The 20,581-nt window shown below is 43.8% G+C and overlaps 1 protein-coding gene across 5 annotated transcripts in view; it reads right to left on the reverse strand.

Moving 5' to 3' along the window:
* The window catches only part of FRMD1 (FERM domain containing 1), a 40,795-nt gene that overhangs the window by 9,788 nt on the left and 10,426 nt on the right, over positions 1 to 20,581 (reverse strand). For 4 of the 5 annotated variants that reach the window (XM_042025155.1, XM_042025152.1, XM_042025154.1 and 1 more), the window contains 5 exons: positions 15,824 to 15,914; positions 7,059 to 7,138; positions 4,871 to 4,947; positions 3,049 to 3,235; positions 704 to 859 (listed from right to left, as the gene is read on the reverse strand). In XM_042025155.1, the coding sequence (XP_041881089.1) occupies positions 704 to 859; positions 3,049 to 3,235; positions 4,871 to 4,947; positions 7,059 to 7,138; positions 15,824 to 15,914 (591 nt within the window). Of the gene's footprint in view, positions 1 to 703; positions 860 to 3,048; positions 3,236 to 4,870; positions 4,948 to 7,058; positions 7,139 to 10,310; positions 10,396 to 15,823; positions 15,915 to 20,581 lie in introns of those variants that run through there. The other variant, XM_042025156.1, reaches the window with a different exon arrangement.

Raw genomic sequence — 20,581 nt, forward strand, 5'->3', positions numbered from 1 at the left:
CACAAAAACCCAAAAAGTTTAATTATGAGTCTGACAGAGTAGAATATCTCCATTTGGAAAAAAGGCCCAAGATGTTCCTAATTGCATAGGCAGGTTTCATTCACATAAGAGGAACACAAAACTTCTCATTAGTCCTATTTCTAGATCTAAACTTTCAGCATGTGAAAATGAAGCACCTTCTGCTTAAGCAGGCTTGGGTAAGGGGTCTAACAAGCAACAATGCAAGAATCCAAAACTGCCGAAAAAAGCATACAGCTGAAAAAATGCCAACCACTCTGGCAGGGTTGGAGAAGGAAGGGGATACAAAAGTTGGAATGACTCAGTGTCACCTTCAGTTACTACGTGGCATTTGTGTGAAAGCTGGCTGACCTCTTGTCATTCTTTCAGTGAACTACAACAAGAAAAAAAAGAGGCTTCACTGATTTCCCTGGTGCAATTCTACTGACAGGAAGGGACAAATATGAAGCTTTGCCATTCCTGTGGCCAGTTTCTTGGCCGAGGAACAAAATTAAATTCCAGCTATATCTGTATATTGGCAACGGATTTGTTTGTGGGGACAGGCCTCATTGGCCGAGCATTTTAGATTTGTTTGGCCTCTCTGAATCAGAGGCAACCGTCCCTCAAACAAACAGAACGAAAAATGCAATGGTGTGCTCAATTAATGATGGGAGAGAAGTTCAAAATAAGAAGCTCTTTGTTTAACCTTCTGCAGCCTGTAGAAGTGGACGGGCACATCTTCCAGCAGGCAGGACTCCTTAATGAACTTCAGCACCGCGTCCTTAGCGCTGAGCCCTTGCTGTTCTCGGTGCATCTCTGGGGCATGTTTCAAGATGTAGTCGCTCCCCCTCTTCGCAATTATCTAAACCGCAAAGAAAACAAACAGGTCAGCAACTCTTCAGCAATCCCCATGAGGGGCAGCTGTGAGCAACAGCAAAGCAGTGGCTGGAGGTGGAGTAGGTTCATATATTCCCTCAAGATGTTAGTCCACGTTCGCCTCTACCTCCCTGGAGGATAAGCATTTAAAGCAGCCCAGATGACACCGATGTCTCCAAACAGATCATAGTGGCAAAACTGTAACAGACCAAGACTATAGAGGTCATGTCAGATCTTTTCACTTTTAAGTATTGCAATTAGTTTTCCTAAGTCTTGGCATCCATAAATGTTTATGGGCAGATAACAAATACTGCTCTGCATGCCAGCACAATCAGCAGCAACATCTCCAAACAGGCAGAAATGCTAGGTTTTCCTTTTAAGACCAGAAACTACACATTAGGCTTATTTAGCATTTCCATCCTCAAAGGGATGGATAACACTATCTCAAGGTATTTTTTTATCTGTTGGGAGTGGTTGGCAGGCACGTGGCTTCACTAAGCAGTAGAGAAAACCTGCACTGGGCCTTTAGCTCCTGCCCTGCAAGTGCCCAGTTCCCATGTTTGCCCACGTTCCCTCTCCATACAAGGCTACTGGGCAGCTCAGCCCCCTCCCATGCCCAACTGGTTCTTTTCAGGGTGTAAGTGGCAGTGACAGGTAAGAGGGATGATTGGCTGAATTCACTTCACAACATCCCTCACCACCAGGGGCATTTGAAACTGGGTTGCACCAGGTACCTGAGAACATCCTGCCAGGAACAACCTGTCCTGGCTCAAACCAACCAGACCCCATCACCACCCAGCTCCCACTTACATGTTATATTAAACCCCTTGTTTACTCTGTTTGCTAACACCTCTGCATGCCTTGCCAGATTAGTTACCCTCCCACAAGGAAGGCGGGCCTTGGTGGAGGACAACATGAATGCCATCAGCTGTGCAATGTCAGCAAAAAGAGATGTGCCAGCTCCACGGTTCAAAGCTGGGTGGGTCAGCCCAGGGCAGCACTGCCTCTCCTCACTGGCACGAGACTTGGGGCAACCCTTGGCCAAATAAGAAGCACGTGTTGAAGGAAGTGATTGTGTTGGGTGAGGAGATTGCTCACTATCTCCCCATGGGAGCCCAGAGGGAGGGAGAGAAGCGTCCCCATGCCTGCCAGATTTTGCTGTGTGTAATGACGTAATAAATCACCCACATACTTGCTTGGGGTTGTGGCTCAGCACAGGTGAGCAACAGTCTGTGATAAGCTCTTTAACTGCCTTGGAAACAGCACACAAGACCCACCTTTTCCAGCCCTTTTTTAGCTACCTCCTGACTGGCACCCCATAACAAGGAATGGCATGGGATGAGGGCCTGTTGTCTGGGAGAAAGGCACACTGCTGCACAGCAAGGCAGACAGGCTAGGATTTGTGCATGAAAGAGACTATCAGTCTTCAAGACAAGTCCTGTCACTGTTCTGAACCTTCTCCCCAAAGCAGGGGACAGTATCTTATAGAGGAGATGCAACTTGCCTGGGACAAGTAGCCAACTAAGAGAGCGAGTCTTAGCTAATTTGCCTCAGTTGACAATTAAATCAATTCTTGGTTGTAAGTCTTGAAGGGCACAAGTCACATGTACATGCTTATAAACAAACATGCAAACCCCTTCTCTTTCCTCTTACTGAACTTGAGGCAGAGATTAATGACAAAGCAAGCACCAGAGGCATTGCACAGCAGTACTACCCTGTAGGGTTTGGATCTATCTATCTCTCCCTAAGGCAAGCATTACAGAGATGGGAACAAAGGGCAATGGACTTGGCTTCACAGCCCTGAGGTTTTCTGGAGAGCTTGGGTTGTGCAGATCTTGCTGATGTACCACTGGAAGCACACAACCCTTTAAGCCATAGAAGAATTAAACAAAGACAGCTGCACTGTTAGAGTTATTCATGTGACACCAACACATTCCATCACCAAGGAAGGATGTACCACCACCTCACTAATGAGTGAGCCCAGGAACATGCACCCACATCCAGCGAAAAGACAAGAGATACCTCCTGAGGGAGCTTCAGGGTGACACTCTACCTGTCTGCCTGATCATTGCAGTGGGAGATGAGGAAGTCGTGTGGCTGCAGTTAGGTACCACCTTGGCATAGCTCCTGCTGCATGCATAATCTGTTGACAGAAGGATTCCCCCCCAGACTTACCCATTGCGGGAAATAAGCCTGAGGTTCAAAATATTTGCCAGCATGGACCTTCTCTCTGTAGTTGCCCAAGTCTGCCTGTAAGCTGTAGGCAGCCAGCAAGAAGTAGATTTCTTCTTTGTGGTTGCAGTGAGACATAAGTACTTGCTCTTTGAGATGGCAGTAGTAGAGCTGCCGTGCCACCTTATCTCTGCAAGACAAAGGCAAATTTACTCCATGAACAAAGTTCAGATAAGGCACCTCAAAAACATCATCCTGCTAAGAAGAGGGATTAAACTTTGACACATCTGATGTGTGCCAATGCTATCCTGATACAGGTCTGTGTATAAGGAGCACCAAACCAAGATCAAGGTCTTCTCCCACTAAGTGTTGTACAAACAAGAGAAATGGTAACTTCTACCTTGAGGAACATGAGATCTAAGAAGTTAGGGCAGAAGATAGATTAAAGAAAAGTCACATCACACCTGTTTTGGAGACTGACTACAATCAAGCGCTTCTGTTTCCCTGGAAAGCCTGTAGCAGCCAGGAGAGTCAACTCCCTTGGACTCCCAGTCCTGTTTCTTGCACACCTGTCCTCCTTTCCCCTCTAAACTTGGCACTGCTTTTTTGTTTCACCTTGCCTTAGGCTCATGATACTTTTCAACAGCTAATTCCCTGCAAGGTAGATCAAAAGACACGGGAGCCCTGGGCTTGTTTTTGTCTTCTTCCTCAAGCTGCTAAACAGGGATTGTCTGATAAGGCATAACTATGGCATAGCCTTGATAACCCACACACCCCCTGCCCTCAGAAATCATGGGAAGCAGGCTGCTGACATGTACATGTAGATGAGGTGCTGGACACTACAGTCTGCTTGTAAAAGTGTGCATGTATAGTTTCAAGGGGCCAGATAACTACCTCTGCATGGCTCCACAAACCTCTCCAATTAAACTACTAGTGCAAGAGAAACGTGTCTGTGATGGTGAAGGATATGTGCCTTGGGAGTGGCAGAATGATATGTAATCTCCCTTTGTACAAAAAAAGCAAAATGAAATGGAAAAGACTTATCAGCCAAACAGACTCCATAAGAAAGAGTCCCCTGTATCCAAAAATGAAAGACTATGGAGAGAGAAAACATAGAAAACCACAAGCTTTGTTCAAGACAAGAACAAATGCCAAAAATTTGGTAAAGATTTTAATCCCACCTAATGATCCCAGCTCCTGGCTTGCCCTGGGGACAGAGCCACACCAGAAGCGCTGATGTAAATTAACTCTGTCAGTTGTTCATTTTTAACTACCTCATCCTTTGTTCTGTACCATGGGTGAGGGTGGTGCTGTTTTGAGTGCAGCCCATATTCCATGTGAATGGTCTACAAATGCAAAACTCTCTAACTTATGAAGTAATTTCTTTTGTCCATGTATGAAAGTCCATTTCCAGAAGTAAACTGCACAGAGCACTGCTCAAATACAAAAACCAGATCCAAAGTGCTTTGGAGGATAAATAACTATTTTTGGTATATTCATCTAGTGCTTTTCATACAACCAAAAGACACAAGCAAAAGAGTGCTAATCATGTTTTGATAATGTCGTCATTCAACCAGCTCTTTCAACACAGATGGAAAAGCAGTCACAATTTTCCTAGGGATATGGAGTATGATTCAGGCAGAAAACATTCATAGCTGAGTGAGGAAGTCTGTGAAGGTCTTAAAAAAAAAATTCAAGCAGATTTTTTAAGCTTATTTCAGTGAGCTCACAGAGATGAGCTTAACAAAGAAACATTATTTTTCTTTCATTTTAAGAACACACTGAATAATTGAAAACACAGTAATTACTACAGAAGGGAACTTACCCTATTACTCTTCCATTTTCCACGTAGTATTGTACTCTAAAGAATGCAACAAATGGAGGGCTGAATTTCTCTGTCCCCTAGAGCAAAGACAGGAGACGAGTTAAATTATAATCAGCATCCAAAATTCCTGTTACCCTATATGGTAATGTTCTCTTCTCCCAAGTTCACTCCCCATACTGCTTTTCATTTTCTACTCTTAGCAAGTTTTAGGGGCGAGTCTGACTGTCTTGGAGGCTCATGACAATGAGGCATCACAAAACATTCAGACAGGTTGAACGACAAAATATCCTAGGAAGAGCAGAAGATTTTTTGGATAGGAGGGATGAGCTGGTGTAAGAGTCCCAGCATAGCCTGGGGACACCTAGCCTGGCCCAGAGTTACCTAGCTCAGCACCTGGCAGCACCACAAACACATTCATGCTGAACACAGCAAGTTTAACTCAGCCTCCCTCAAACCGCCAGGCAAGGCGGCAGGGCAGCGTGCCACGCTGGCACGGCCCTGGCGTTTCCAGGGCACTCCTAGGAGCAACCATCCATCCCTGCACCACACCACACCACTCAGCACGGACACACGCGCTGCCACGCTCAGCAGTCGATGCCTGGGGCTGAGGCGCACCAGCCTGGTAGCAGCTCCGTGCCTGTTGTTTGGCAGGGCACGTGGTAAGTTATTCACACGTTCCTGCAGCCACAGACAAAAAGGCAATGTTTGTGTCTGCCTCACACTGAGGAGTGCTGTTAGAAGAAAGCCAGCACGAGTCCTATGGTTTTAACTACAGCCTATCTTTCTGACTTACAGCTTGTTTTAAACAGGAGAAAAAAAAAAAAGAAAAGAATGGGAAGAAGAAGAAAGGAACACCTTACTAGCTTATTCTCTCATCTTTCCTACTTTGCCACTTTAATGTTCACACAAATAAGTTTTCTCCCACAGGCACTTCCAAGGCTTTTCTGGTCAGACCCATTTCACTGGGACAAGGTACATGCCATGCCCTCCACATCTGATGCAGACAGCTTCTTGATCATGTAAATATCTCCATTTTATTTCTGGAACTTGTTCACAGTCACCCTGTTTTATCAGCTGGACTGGGCTTTCCACCTGAAACCTCTTCATAGGAATTAAATCCTTGTCAATTAACCCAGTCCAATAGGCTAACTCATCTCAGACTGTAGTACTGCCAATGGCAACTCATGCAGTCTTTTATGATTCGCATCACACCAGAGGTTCAACACTTACCCTGACCGGAAAAGTGTTGCAAGATCCAATCACAAAGCAACCTCAAAGCCTACCCCGTCCTGAGGCAAACAGAAACACCTGCTTTGGGAAGCTCTCACTGGCTGGACAGACAACCCTCCGAATGACTCTGGCTGTCTTTGAAGTAACTCTCAATCATTTGGGAAAAGTAGAGCACATGCTTGGGGATAAGAGATCCCCAAACCTCACTAGTCATCTACAAACTTCTCTAAGCAGCAGAAATGGCAAGTGTGCCTACTCTGCAAAAGAAAACCCTTAAGCAAGGTGGAAAAAGTCATAACGACCCAATTAAGATATCTGAAAAGCAATTGCACGCTATACTTTGTTCTAGACTATGACTCCTCTATTAATGACACATTAATATTAATGACACATTCCACCAACAGGAATTATCATGTCTGAATGAACAGCATGAAACAATTACATAGGCTTGTCTTTATTTCACATAGCTTTTCCCTCTCTTGTCAGGGCTAGTTAGCATTAAAGAATTAGGCCTCTTTTCAAACAAAATATCCTTCCTCTCCCTCCACTGTCCTTTAGCACTTACTCTGGGAAGAGTCACAGCTCCAGTCTTTTCCCTCATACAGGATTCAAGTCACAAAAGGTTATTTTAGGTTGTTTTGCTTAAGGATAAAAATGAGGTCTCCAGACTAAGATCCAGACTAAGTTCAAATGGAAAACTGACCAACTGACCTCCACTTCTGTAGCAGCCAAGCAGCAACCATGTGGTTATTATTGCTCAGATAAAGTTGTGTAAGGGGCTGTTTTAGCTCTTTTAATTAATTGTACAGCTGTGCACAAGTCACTGCATTTTGCTACTGAAAAGTATTCTGCAGACCATCTTCAAGAAATGCTCTATGGACCTCAGTTTAAGAGTTTTCATTTCATTGTGTAGTCCAATAAAAAAGCAGCAGCCTCCAAAATTAAACACTTCTCTTACTTTGGTGGTCTCTTTCTTCCATTCCTTTGAAAAGTATTTGCTAAGCTTCTGCTCCAGGTCTATAAAAACATACTCATTATCTGAAAGATAAGAAGAAAGGAATTTAATGTTAAATAATTAGAATTTTTTAGTCATTAAACATTTAGTTGACTCTACAAGTTATTTCCAAGCAATATATTTTAAAACAAAGCTAACCAGGGAATAGACAGGGCAGTGGAAAAAAAAAAAAAAGAAGAGTACTCTTAAGTACATGTGCTACTCCAGACAGTATTGGAAGGAAGGTCAGTCACACCTTCAAGAGATCCTGAACTAAAGGTTCCCAAACACCTTAGCCAGAAATGTAGAATTCCTGCTTTATAATCAAGAAGCCATTTACAAAAGGGAAACATCATCTTACTGAGCTAATTGTACTGTCAGCTTGCCGGATTCAGTTTTTTATTGTTATTAAACAAGCAAGCCCTACCCAAGCTTGTACTCTGCCATCATGTTGCACCATGGTCCAACATGGCACAAGTAAGTAAACAGAGCTGGGTATTTGACAGTTTTCATCCTCTGCATGTGAAGGGGATCCTCTGAAAGGGGGAGAAACAAGAGGACCAAACACAAACGCCTTCCTCAGAAGGTCTGGTGTCTCCTGCTCACACCCAACTTCTTTCATATAGAAAAAAGATGAATGAAAGGAAGGGAAACCTGGCCTGCCTCAAAAGATAAAGGACCAGGACTCGCTCTCCACCCTAGTGAGAGTGAACATGACACAGCCTGAATGGCACATCACCTTGAAAGAGCTTTGTGCTGTTTTCAAAGCTGATGTTTCATAACACTGCTTACCAATTATCAAATACAAACAACTCAGCCAGTGAAAGATTTTTTCCCTGAGTCTTCAAGTCTCTTAAGGAAAAAAACCAAAAAACAAATGACAAGACCTGACAGGTGTTTCAGGCTGCAGCAGCAATGCCAGCTGAGCACATTCACCTGACCAGTCCCTCTACTCTTTGATCTTGCTTAGGACAGTGTTTTGACAGGTGACACAAGTCCCAAGATGAAGAGCTTGCTCCTTAGACATGAAAGAAGCAGGAGAAAAAAGGGGAAGGAAAAAAAAGGAAGAAGAACCCTTCACAAAACAAACGTCTTCTCCTTAAGACCAGCCCAGGCTTCCAAATGAGAGTCTGCACTTGTGTTTGCATGGCAGATGCGGGCCTGGCATGGTCAGTGTTACAGCAGGTGTTGAAGGGGCTCTGAGCTACCTCGCAGTCACCCTTCCAAAGCATTCCAGATCCTTAGAGGGGCAGATAACTGCAAATATTGTCTTTGCTAGCTTTCAAAAAACAAACAAGCAAAACAACCCTCTGTCACCACCTCCTTCACCTCCCACCTCAAGTTAAAGAAACCACACCTGGTGCTATGCAGAACTGGCCCACACATCACCCTACTAAGAAACCTTCTGTAAAATATCAATAACACTGGACACAAAAAGGACAATGTTCAAAAAAGTCCTGTTTCTGTCTCCATGCTCCTTCCTGTATTGTACTGATTGCAGCTGTACTTTTAATATACTTACATTTCTGTTTATCACTTTACTTGGCATATCACACACAAAAACAAAACAGTATTTAACAGAACCATTGAAATGGCTGTATGGAATTACTGAAAGTGTTGGTGGTGGGAATTTAAGTGCTGTAACACACAAGATGATATGGAAGCTATTTTTGCTGTTTTGACAAGAAGAGGAAGAGTTTTTATTGTCACAGAGATTGCATCTTGTACCTGCCTCTTCACTTCTGCCTGTAAGATAGGGAGGCTGGCAGGCTACACTGGCCCTAGCCCTTCCTTTTCTAGGTCCATTAAGATCAGATAATACTGCCTTGAAGAGGCTGATAGAAGTCCTAGTCAGTGAGAGAGAGAAGAGTTTGTTAATGTTAGACTTGTCTCTATCCCTTGCCAGCTGCCAAGCTGGTAAGCATCACTCCGTAAAGCTTTTATTAAAAAAGAAGTAAAAGCTGGTTTAGGAATCAATTGTGCAGCAAGCGACAGGAGTGGGATAACACGAGCACAGCACCCAGTCCCTCCCTGGCCTTTGATAGCCCTGGAGCAGGGCAAGTGCTCCACTACTGGCTCCCCACGCGGCACGGGGCTGGTCCTGAGGGCACAGCAGTGCTGGGTAAAGCCTGTGTTGCCTCCATCAGCACTGTGCTCTTTAGCTGACACCTCGTGAAGAGGCTATAACAAGTTGAAGGGTCAGTTTTCCTTTCTGGCTCAAGAATGATCCCATGCCCAGAGGCATTCAGAGAAACACATTAATTATTCCTCAATCAGGAGGGAAAAATTGCAACAGCAAGCACAATGACATACCCCAAACCATCCCATCACACCTGAATACTAAGTCAGAAAGGGAAAAAGTGTGACAGAACAGTTACACTACAGTAAAGCTATTTGTTACCCACACCCCACAGCCCCTATTTATCTGTCATGTTCATTAGGTTAGAGATGATTTTGTGAGGGCCCAGATGTCATACCTGAGGACTCCAGGTTATCATCAGACCTACTGAGAGATGCACATAAACCACAAGAATAAGCCAGGCTACAGGAGGACACCCCAAAGTGTCATCTCTCCCTGGGGGTCTCACTCCTCCCCAGCCCAGCTCAGCTTCCTCCCTCCCGTGAGAGAATGCAGCACTGCATTCCTGCCTTAATGAAGTTAATATTGCTGGAATGTCAACCTGCAATGTAAGACTCCATCTACAAAAACAAGGAGGTATTTTCCCTCCGCAGCCCTACTGGTTTCTGGATGGCTTTGGGTTTTTTTTTCCTTACACTGGATTAGTGATGAAACCTAAGAGATCTTTTGCCAGATGCTAAAACTGTCTGCTCTGAAAATAAGCATCTCTAACAGATATGAGGGCACCAAACTGCAGCACCCCTGAGCAGTGCTGTAAAGGACAATATAGAAATGCACAGATGGCCTCCTTTCCAGGGAAGAATAAATTTGATCTGTGGATCCAAACAGGGCTGGATACTCAGCAGGTACAAACTGTCATTGCTTCACTGGCCTCAGCTGAAGGACAAGTGAAAGGTACCAAAAAGCTGACTGAGAAGCATGCACACATAGAAATACACTCTCATCCACCTGCAGCTACCGACACCGAGTTCATAAATCTCATCTCAGCACTGTAAGTGATCTTACAAATACATCAGCTTCTCTTGAAAGGTTCCCCCGTGTTTGTGTGTACAAATACCAGACCTGGAACAACTCACCAGTGCACTGCAATCCCATAAAAAGCATCTGGACAGCCCCTTGCAGTAAGGCAATTTACACATTTCTCCCAATTTCACCTTTAAGAATTCTCAAATGAGATTGAAAATTTATGCTGTAAAAATCACATTTCAAAATAAGCAGTTACCAGAAATGAAAAACACTTCCACTCTGCAATATTAGCTTAGCACATTTTACGTATTTAAAAAAAAATAGGACACGCATTATTGCAAAAAAATAATGGGCCAGGTCCCCAGTTAGAAAAAAGTGACACAGTTCCAGTGAGTGATGCAGACTTACAATAGGCATTATTTACACTGAAGGAAAAATGGGAATAGAAAATTATGGCTGTAATACAGGGCCAAACCAGTTCCAAGTCATTGTTAACCTAAAGGCCATTATTTTGCATTAACCAGTTCCTCCTCATCTTATTTTTTATGAAAAGTGAGTTCTCTGCATAAAAGCTAAGTAATGGTGAATGCCAAAAACCTGTTCTCCTCCTGTGCCCATTTTGGCCTAAGAGCACCAAGAAATTCCACAAAGGTGTCCTACCAAGAGTCAGAGCTTAGGCCCCAAAGGCAGCCAGGAAGATCCCACTAACAAATTTGGCTAAGTATATTTAGTAATGCAACTAGACATTCCAGAAGAATAGGATTCAAATAAAATATGAATTAGTGCAAAGCCAAATTTCCACATAGCAAGCATTTTCTGCCTAAAAGAGAAGGGAAAAAATTATCCATGGCTATTGCACTTAACTTTTTCCAGAGGCTTCAAGAAGCTTCATGGCAACACCACTATGTCCCTTGAGGTGCAACAGGAAAGAGCATGAGCAGGACAGAAGGATGCTAGGGTTAGGGGAGAGCTGAAGCTTAAAAAAACCAAAAAACAACAAACATCCCCCCACTCTAAAAAATACCTCACAACACATGCTGTAAACCTCACATAACCTGAGCACCAGCATGGATTTTTTTGTTTATTTATTGAAGAAACACTGACTACACACTCCTTTTGCAGGTGGAGCTTCCCAAGCTTCCAAGCCTTAGTGATTTGGGAAAATCACTATCCACATGGCATCTGCTCCTACCACCTGTATATGGCTTCTTGATGCTCCTGGTGCTACCTTTCAAGCCAGTAGAAAGAAATGTTGTCCACTTTCTGATACCTGGTTGATTAGTTTACTAAAGGGTCTAAAAACTTGGTTCAGGATAAACTTGTGTTTTTAGCTTTAGCTGGAAAGTACATGTATCTCAAGTGAAGGGGAGAATCACAACAGAGGCTGGGAGTAAAACAAGGGAGGTCGTGGCTGAGGTCACTTTAGCTGGGATGGACACAAGGCCTGTGGAGGGTAGCATGAAAGGAGACAATATCAAGAAGCCTGAGATCATGTGGCTGTAGGAACTGCTGAGGTCTGAACACTGAGCTAAAGGCTCCTTCATTCCTGGTAATGGATAGGCACTGCAAGAATATATTTAGCAACAAGGCATGCCCAGGCAAAGATCTCCAGACTTCAGCAGTGTCACAGTGGAACAAGAAGAAGCACAAGAAGAGCTGCAAAACCATTTCCAGCACTGCTTATCCAGGGGCAAACAAACCCCTTGCAATTCTCAGGCAGGAGAGCACTTGGCTGGATGTTGTACTGATACCGAAGGAGGAACGATTGACAGCGGGTACAGGCAAAAAATTGCCTTCATAGGAGGAGACCACGTAAGTCCTTTCAAGGAGTACTTTATACTCTGGACATCTGAACCCCTGCAATTCCCTTTAGGTGGTCCATTTCTTATATTGCATTTATCTCATTTGAGGTATGAAAGTCACTGTAATAGAGTTGTACCTTAGGTTAGAATACAGGAGAAATCCACAAAGGAGACTCAACTATGCAAGCAGATTTAAGAGAGGACAGACAAGAAGCAGGGATAATGAGGAAGGACTGGTGTGTAGAAATCATTATAAGGTATTTCAGATAACTTTTGTTATTTGTCTCCTAAGAGACCCTTTGTTATAAGAGATACCCATGTAATAGAAAGATAACATGGTAGCATATTCTGTCCATGAACTTCAGTACTGGGGGATATACAGATGCAGAAGAGTTTTTACTCGAGGCAGAGCGGTTTTGGTGGAGTTAATCACTGAGCTCCTTGGTAAGCATGTGCTGGGAAGCATGGGCCTGGCAAGGTGAACAGCCATAGCTGTAAAAACCAAAGTATTATCCTTGAGGCAGGGGATTTGGTTTTGTAAGAAAGCCAGCCTGACAAATCACAAGAAGACACAGAGACAGTCAGAGGGTATAGGAGCTGCAGTCTTGTTCCTTCCCAATTGAAGGCTTCCATCTGCTTAGGTCAAGCAAGGTATGCTTCTAGAAAGGCATTGCCCAAAACTCAGGATTGAAGGGATCTGGGTTATAATGACAAAGGAAGGCTGGCTGTTCTTTGTTTGCTGACAATCAGTTTTGTTTTAGAAGACTGAATGTGTTGCTGCACACACTTTCTGATAACAAGAGGGAAACCTCCTGCAGGGCACTAGATAAGGTTGACCCCGCAGGAGGATTTGCTGTATAAGACCCAGCTGCTGAAGTCTATGGAACCAGATTGAACCTGGCAGGGTTGCAGGATCTTTCACTGAGCAAACTACAAGGAGAAAAAAAAAAGCACTTCAGCAGCAGGAGCACGCAAGTTATAGCCTGTGTGATGATCCATGCCAAAACTAGAAGAGCAACATGACCCAAGGTTTCTGGGACCTCCCACTAATGCACATTCCTGAATTACATTTTCAAAGCGATCAACTTCTTACAGAAACGTTTTTTCTCCCCAAATATATTGGGTTGGTTTTCCTCTTGACAATAAAAAACAGTTCAAGAGAAGAAGGGATGAAAAATTCTGCCCTGACACTATTACTGTTACCTTTAATTCTGAAGCTTGCCCTCAGCATCTGCAACAGCCAGAAGAGAATGCAACATATTTAGGCATCAAATGCTGGGAAATAGGCTCCAAGACCTACAACTTAGGTCTTGCAGCATTCATGGTTTGTACTTTGCATGGTGCTTTGCAGTGCCATTTTCCTTTTTGCCACACTTAGGTGTTAAACTTCTGTTTATGATTAAGGACCCCAACCTATCCCCCTCACACACACACTTACTATGAGACCAACTGAGCATTAGTGTATCTGTACAATGTCTGCAGGTCAAATGGGCTCCTAATCCAGATAATCCATGCAGTGTGATTGGCTACAGTTCTGTAGAAATCCTTTAATTTTCATTCTGTTGCTACTGCTGACAGTCAGGGTTTTGTTGACAAATTAGCAGCTAAGTAATGGATGCAGGTGGATTAGAATACCTTGTTTTGCATGTGGCAGTATCAGACTGCCAAACATCAACACATATTAAGAAACTAGGAAAAATATCATTATTAAAACAGGGTGGCTATTTTTTTAAAAATTTCTTCTTGGAGCTGCAGCACAGAGGTGAAACCACGATGCAGGAAAGGATTACCTTTTCAAAAATGTCAATGCTTCCTCTCAATTTTTTGGATACCTAACTCAGCCTTTCCTCACAGACCAGGCCCAGGCCTCCCCTTCACAGCCTCTGTGGGATGTACACTGACTAGCTGCTCAGCCAAGGCACTTGACTTAAGCACCCACAAGGCAACCCTGGGAATGCAAAACTTACCCAGCTCATCCCCCAACCTGACCTGAGAGCTTCCCTTTCTTGAGGTGAAAGCTTGTTGTGAAGTCAAAAATCCCTGAGAAGTAGGCAGTGCCTTAAAGGCTACTTCCAAATGCCAGACACAGAGTGCTACATTTGCAATAGAAGCGAGACCTCAGCTACCACAGGCAGCAACGGAGATGATCACCAGTCTGTTGATCAAAACAAGGCAGAGGAGAAATCAAGTTGTGGAACAGAAAAAGTATTTCCTTTCAGGAAAGTGAACAACCAACCCCCCAAACAAAAAAAAAAGAGATGTTAGTTCAGGCTGCTGGACTCCTGTAACTCTTTTCCTTGACTTTTTAGAGCTTTCTGGAAGAATTAGCTGCTCTAAAAAAGAAGAATCTTTGTGAAGTGAGAAGACTGTTTTCCACTTAAAGATGTGGACAATATACTCTAAAGTCCAGTCAGAACAGCTTTACTATGCTCTTTGGGATGCAGTGGTTACAATGCATTTCCAACAGGTTGAAAGGCATCTGCCACAACAGGGTATTTTGGGACTAGAACCCCTGTGCTTGACAGGGTGAAAGAAACTGCTTTACAGAAAAGGTGTGAGGAAAGGAAAAAGCAGGGTATGGAAAATACCTGTGAAGGGAGAGAAAAGGGAAAGAAGTATGAGAAGAACAGGAGAAGAATTAAAAAAAAAAAAATAGGAATGAAATTGCCCTGTCTTCCAGGAGAGGAAAGGGGCTCCAATTTCAGCCAAGATGTCCTGCAAGTGGAATAGGCAAAACCTGGTGTTAAAAAATGTCACAAAGGGGAGGACTCAGAAACATAGATGATTTGTGAAAAAAGTTAAGAGCATTCAGGTCTTCCTCACATTAAAAAAAACTGTGCTGGTTTATAGCACAGGTATATCAGGTTTAAGGAATCTCTCTTATGGAGATCAAAAGCTTATGTTCCTCTCAGTTTGAATGCTGCACTCAGAAAAAGCAGTTCTTACAGAATGAGAGCATAAAGGAAATGAGACAAACTTAGAAAAATACCCTTATTTTATCCCACATATTTATAAAGAAGCAAAATAAAACTTCTTTAGAAGGACTTACAAAAGACTACTGTAATTTCAATGAAATTTCTAGAATTGCAGTAGTAAATAACACACTTGAGAAAGTTTTTGGAGAAGAGAGAAGTCTTTCAGTGCTTTTGGAAATGTGGGGAGGCAAGATAAACAAGACAACAGATCCATTTCTAATTACTAGGAGTTGGGGTGTGGGAGGGAATGCCAATGCTCACACCATACCAGAAATGTGATCTCTCATATCGATTTGCTTCTTTAACACCATTTCCTGGCCAAAGCTAAGCCATAGGACCAAGCAAACTGGACTTTAATTCATGGACTAAGAAATTTTGTATTTCCCATATGATATTTCAAAACCCAATGTGTCCCACACATGCATTCAGTCCCTTACACCTCCCCACTGCCACATTATTCATGTGTGACTTCAGAAGTAGCACTTTCAGCTCCAAGGTCCTTTTAAAATCCACCTCCTGTTCAATACCTGTAGTTTTGAATACAGTAACAAATATGTTGACTAGCAACTCCCACTACAGGAGAGAAAGCAAGCCCCACAAAGAGGTGGAATCTAAGAACAGAGGTGGAGAAAAAAAGCCCCCCCCTTTACTCAATTTGTCTGCCCACATACCAAAGATCAAAAGAGCTCTGGGAAGGCTCTGCATAATCTACATACTTTGTGACCTTATTACAATCAAATTCCCCCCGCAGGCACAGCCACTGTGTATATATGCACACACTGTAAATACACAAGCGGGTCTGTGGATGTTTGCCAAGTCACTTGCTCGTGCATTGAGTTTGCTTACTTTTAACAATGCTGAGGCCAAAGAAGTGAGGCTCTTTAATCTTCACTAAATCACAAACTTGCTGAAAGAGCTCCTGTCCAGTGGCTTTGACCTGAAAGACACAACCAATCCAACGTTACAGATGGCTCACACACCTGGGTGGAGCAACTCTTTTTTATGTAGGCCAATACATTTTTGGGTACTAAAGCAAAATACCCAAACACAACCACACCAGAGAACATGCTTTGTTTTCAGTATTATTGCTATTATCACAATATAATAATCATTACTAATTACAGAAATGAAAATACTGCCTTCTTGCAGATTTTTTTTTGAGAGGTTAAGAGAAAAAAAACCCACCAAACCCAAAAGTTTTCATTCAGAAGAACCAGGAACAAAAGTACCCAAACAAACACAAGACTCTGAGCAGCTCGCAGGTTAGAGATGTGGTTGCTCTGTACCCCTCACAGAAGAGCTTGTGTTCTGTCTCCTGCTGACTTCTAGTTACACAGCCATTAACATCTTCATCTTCAGCAGCTGTCACCAAGAGCCTGTAAGCCCTTGCCTGTTTCCCTGCACACTGAGACCTCCCAATACCCCTGTGTTCTGTAATGCACAGGCTCTCCCAGAAGGACCATGGTTCTGGTTAACTGCATGTGCAGACCTGGATGTGTACTGTGATTGGAAGAGTCCCCCACTAAGTGTCCCCCCATTCCTAGCCTCATTTCCCCCTGTCCCCCTGCACCATCCCAGGAGTACTGACAGACAAACCACAGGCATGAAGGGAAACCCCTCAGCCCACAGAGGCACAGGGGAAGCAGTTCAGAGAAAGAGCAGATGGGGAGAACAGAATGGCACTGACACAGACAACCTCAGCTCAGGCCAGGGTGCAGCCAATTGCAGCTGCAAAATGGGCCAGGACCTTGGAATTTCATTACCCCACTGCTGGACGATATGGATTAGCAGTGCCTGGAAGGGTACAGTGCAGTGCTATCTACCGAGCAACAAAGATGACAGGGCAGAAGTCGACTGCTTAACTCTCCTACAAACCAATCACCATCCTAATTTTTCAAGCTCTTTTAGTGTAGGTATGCCACACACCCCAGAAACTGGCTTGCACTCCCCTCCCTGCCCCAGGATGTACCATGTCACTAGACATGGACAATGGGAAACAGGAGGTCATTTAAGTACTCATTTTCTTCTACTTGACAAGGCACCACTAGCCAGATACTCCGTACTGTTTTATCAGGAGCTTTGAAGCCTGCACTACACCAATGCAAACACGTGTAAGCTTTGAGCAGGGAGGAGGTAGTGCACAGTTCTGATAAGACCCAAACCCACATCTGGATCATATTATGAGTCTCCGTGTGAGACTGCACCTGTCTCACACCTAAACGCAGTGTTTGCTCAGACACCAAGAACACACATTTGGAAGGTAAAGTTTGGCACAGAGCAGTCCCCTTTGCCAAAGATGCAAGCTCTGAGCATGTCCTCCTACCTGGGAAGGATTTGCTAAGAAAGATGTGACCTATCTCTAGCCATAACGGTTATGGGCATACAAGAGCCACTGGCAGCACAGGACCCCCTGTAAATGCTACACAATGAGATGAATTTCCTAAGTGGCAAGCTTTCCTACCTAAGGGAAGAAAAACCTGCTTTAAGGTACTTAATTCTAGGGAACTGAGCACTTCAAGTGACAGTTTCGTGGCATTCAGCTCTGAACAGTGGTTGAAGCAGATTTCTTGCATAGCAGGTATGCGACTACCACCTTGTCCTTTCTCCTCTTGGCACTTCCCTTTTGTATCAAGTTCTACTCCCAGCCTTAAAGGCTATGCAATACCAATTACATTTGCAATTGCTGTTCCCTCCTCCTACTTTCCCCTCTGCTCAAAGCAACCAATACTTCCCTTTGCATTTTTCATCTGTGTGCTTCTCTTTGGACTTTCCTCCCTATGCATATGGTTCCTGTGCCAAGATTGATCCCAGAAATGCTATGACTCATTCCTTTCACTGATACACAGCTTTGCCCCATGTCAGGCTCAGGGCTTCTGTGCACGTGAAATTTAGTCCAAAGTGAAATCAAGTGCAACTTTACAGAAGGTAACTGCTACTCCAAGGTCATTCTGTGTATAGATACTCGTGTGCATTAGTTACCTATGTCTATTTTTCTTGGCACATATGCTTTGAAACATCAGCTCTCCTGTTCACAGGACAACTGAAAGACTTCAGACCTATGCTTTCCATTCACCAACACACAGGACCTCACCAGACTTCCTCCACTCCAAAAATTTCTCCCACTTTACCTTGCCCTCCTCAGGGCAGCTGGTGAGCTGCAGCACCCACTAGTTCCCCTCACTGCTCTGCTTCTCCTCATGTTCAGAGTTGGTCCCAAGAAGGCAGTTTTACTCCTCACTATCCCCCCAAATTCATTGTACATTCAGAAAGGTAGACATCGAAGTTAATTAAGAGATACTCGATTGTGGGGGAAGAGAATTTAAAATGGCTCCTGCTCTTCTCTCTTCAACAGCACTATTTGTGAAAGGTGTAAGACAAATCCATTTTAAAGGACAGGCTTCAAATCTATATGTGACCACATAAAACACATATAGGTAAACTCTTATCTGGAAGGGTGGAATTTATATGGGAGGGGGGAGGGAGGAATTACCTGCATAAACACTGTGCTTATCATGGGAAGGATCTATAATTCATTCTGCTGGAAAGATAACCATCCCTACCTACCTCACTGAGCTGCAAGCTTGTTTAGTATTTGCATTCCACACTGAAGAGGTTAAAAGGCTTTGGAAATCTTTAGTAGTGGCATTATTATCCTAATAAATGCACAAAAGTATCATCTGTGGTTGTGGTAATTACATTTGGGTTCTACCAACTTCACTAGAAAATTGCCTTGATGTTTCTTTAAAAAAGAAAGATCTCTCCAGCTATGAAATCTTAATTTTTGTTGCTATTTTGAATAAATGTTGTGGTAAAGTCAAAAGCCAAATGAAAAGCTGTTTCTGGTGACGTGCCCAGCTGTAACAGGCCATGTTTCACTCTCTATGCAATTAGGACACAACTGTGTGTTGAGGTCTCATGTTTTGGCTCAGGCAGCTATTCCCTTTCAGACGCAGGCATCTCCAAGTACATACTTTCCCAACGTCCCAGACACAAAAGAAAGGGGCATCAAAAATGACAAGGATGAATGTCTTTAAAATGAATACAAAGAGGTGTTGTGGAGGATTCCTCTGCAGCACAACATGGTGATGCACAAGGCACCCCAGCTCTTTGGAGGGGCATCAGGCTGGGACAGGACAGGGGAACAGGAGGGGACACAGCACTTTTCCTCTGTCCCTGTCAGGGGTCAATCCAAAAGACCATTTCTTATGCTTATTAAATATTTTGGAGGTTTTAAAAGAGACATGCAGATGTAGCATTTAGAAACCTGGTTTAGTGGTGGACTTGGCAGTGTCATGTTTATGGCTGGACTCGATCTTTCTCACCCCAAATTTATTTTACAATAAACTGCAGGTTTTTGTGATATACCGGAGCATGAACCATTGGTGAAGGAACAGCTGTGTGCTCTGTTCAGGCACAGGCAGCGAGGAGCAGTGACAGCCCTGCTGGTGCACTGCCCTCCTGCATGCCAGCCTGCACCTTCCCCATGGCCGGCAGCTCCGCTATGTCCCATCTTTAGCCTCCCTGATAAGAGCTATAAGAAGGTGAGATTTAGGGTCAGCTGCAACAGACCATTACCCAGGCCTGTACACCTGCTGCCAAGAACTTAATTAAATCATCGTTTTCTGCCTTGCACAAAAGCCAGCAGATTGGAAAAGCCTTCTGGGGCAGTGGATGGGCTGGGTTTGAACTAGTAACCTAGAAGCAGAGCGTCCCAGATTTTGCTCTTAAAGCTTTATTCCATCCAGCCCTTGGGGCTGTTTCAGTTAAGGACACTACACTTACACACAGCAGGTAGGAAAATTCCGGCATGGATTTTGAAGATTAGCACGCATAGTTTCAAAAGCCACCATTTCAATCAAGTACTTAAAATAACAGTTCACCTCAACTGTCTTCTCCCCCTCCTCATCCCAAAGCGGGGGAAAAAACCTACCCAAAACAAAGCCAAATCTCCCCAGCCCACACATGAATGCACGCACACGCTCACAAGAGAGCACTTATCTTTGAGACTTGCTTGTCCTCTGAGCGCCAAGTGCCTCTTGTCAGCTCAGTTTCTCACAAGTTCAAGGAGCAGCCGGCGCTGCACAAAGAAACACCGTGCTGTGCAGACACCGTGCCACCCTGGGCTGCCAGCTGAGCCGGCCCTTCTGTCACTCGTGCACACTCTGAGGCATTCAAGGCAGCAATTGAAGAAATGAAGCGACTTACCTCGATTTTTTTAATGTGTACAAGTATTCAAGAGGAGGGAAAAACCCCACCCTCAATGGCTGTTTGCCTTAGACTCTTTGAAGGGATCTGCAGGCTATCAAAACCAGGGATAGCTGGATTCTTTACAAGAGTAAACGGTCACGTGTTGGGTACACTTGCTAACTACTCAAGGTATTTCAGGTTCAATTTTTTAAAAATGCTGGATTATTATGAGCAGCAAAACCACTCAGAGTTAATAATAAGTAAATAACAGAAAAAGAGCAGAGGAGACCCCCATCCTACAACACAGCCATGACTTTTAATGAACTCTGTGAATGAGTTGAAGCTGCCCAATTAGAAAACGGAGCACCAATTACCCTAAGCTGGCTAATAGCCTTTCGGTCAGCAGACCAGCACCAG

This window comes from Corvus kubaryi, unplaced genomic scaffold, assembly GCF_017639235.1.
Source record: "Corvus kubaryi isolate FWS band 111438036 unplaced genomic scaffold, C.kubaryi_AGA036_p1.0 37266, whole genome shotgun sequence".
NCBI lineage: Eukaryota > Metazoa > Chordata > Aves > Passeriformes > Corvidae > Corvus > Corvus kubaryi.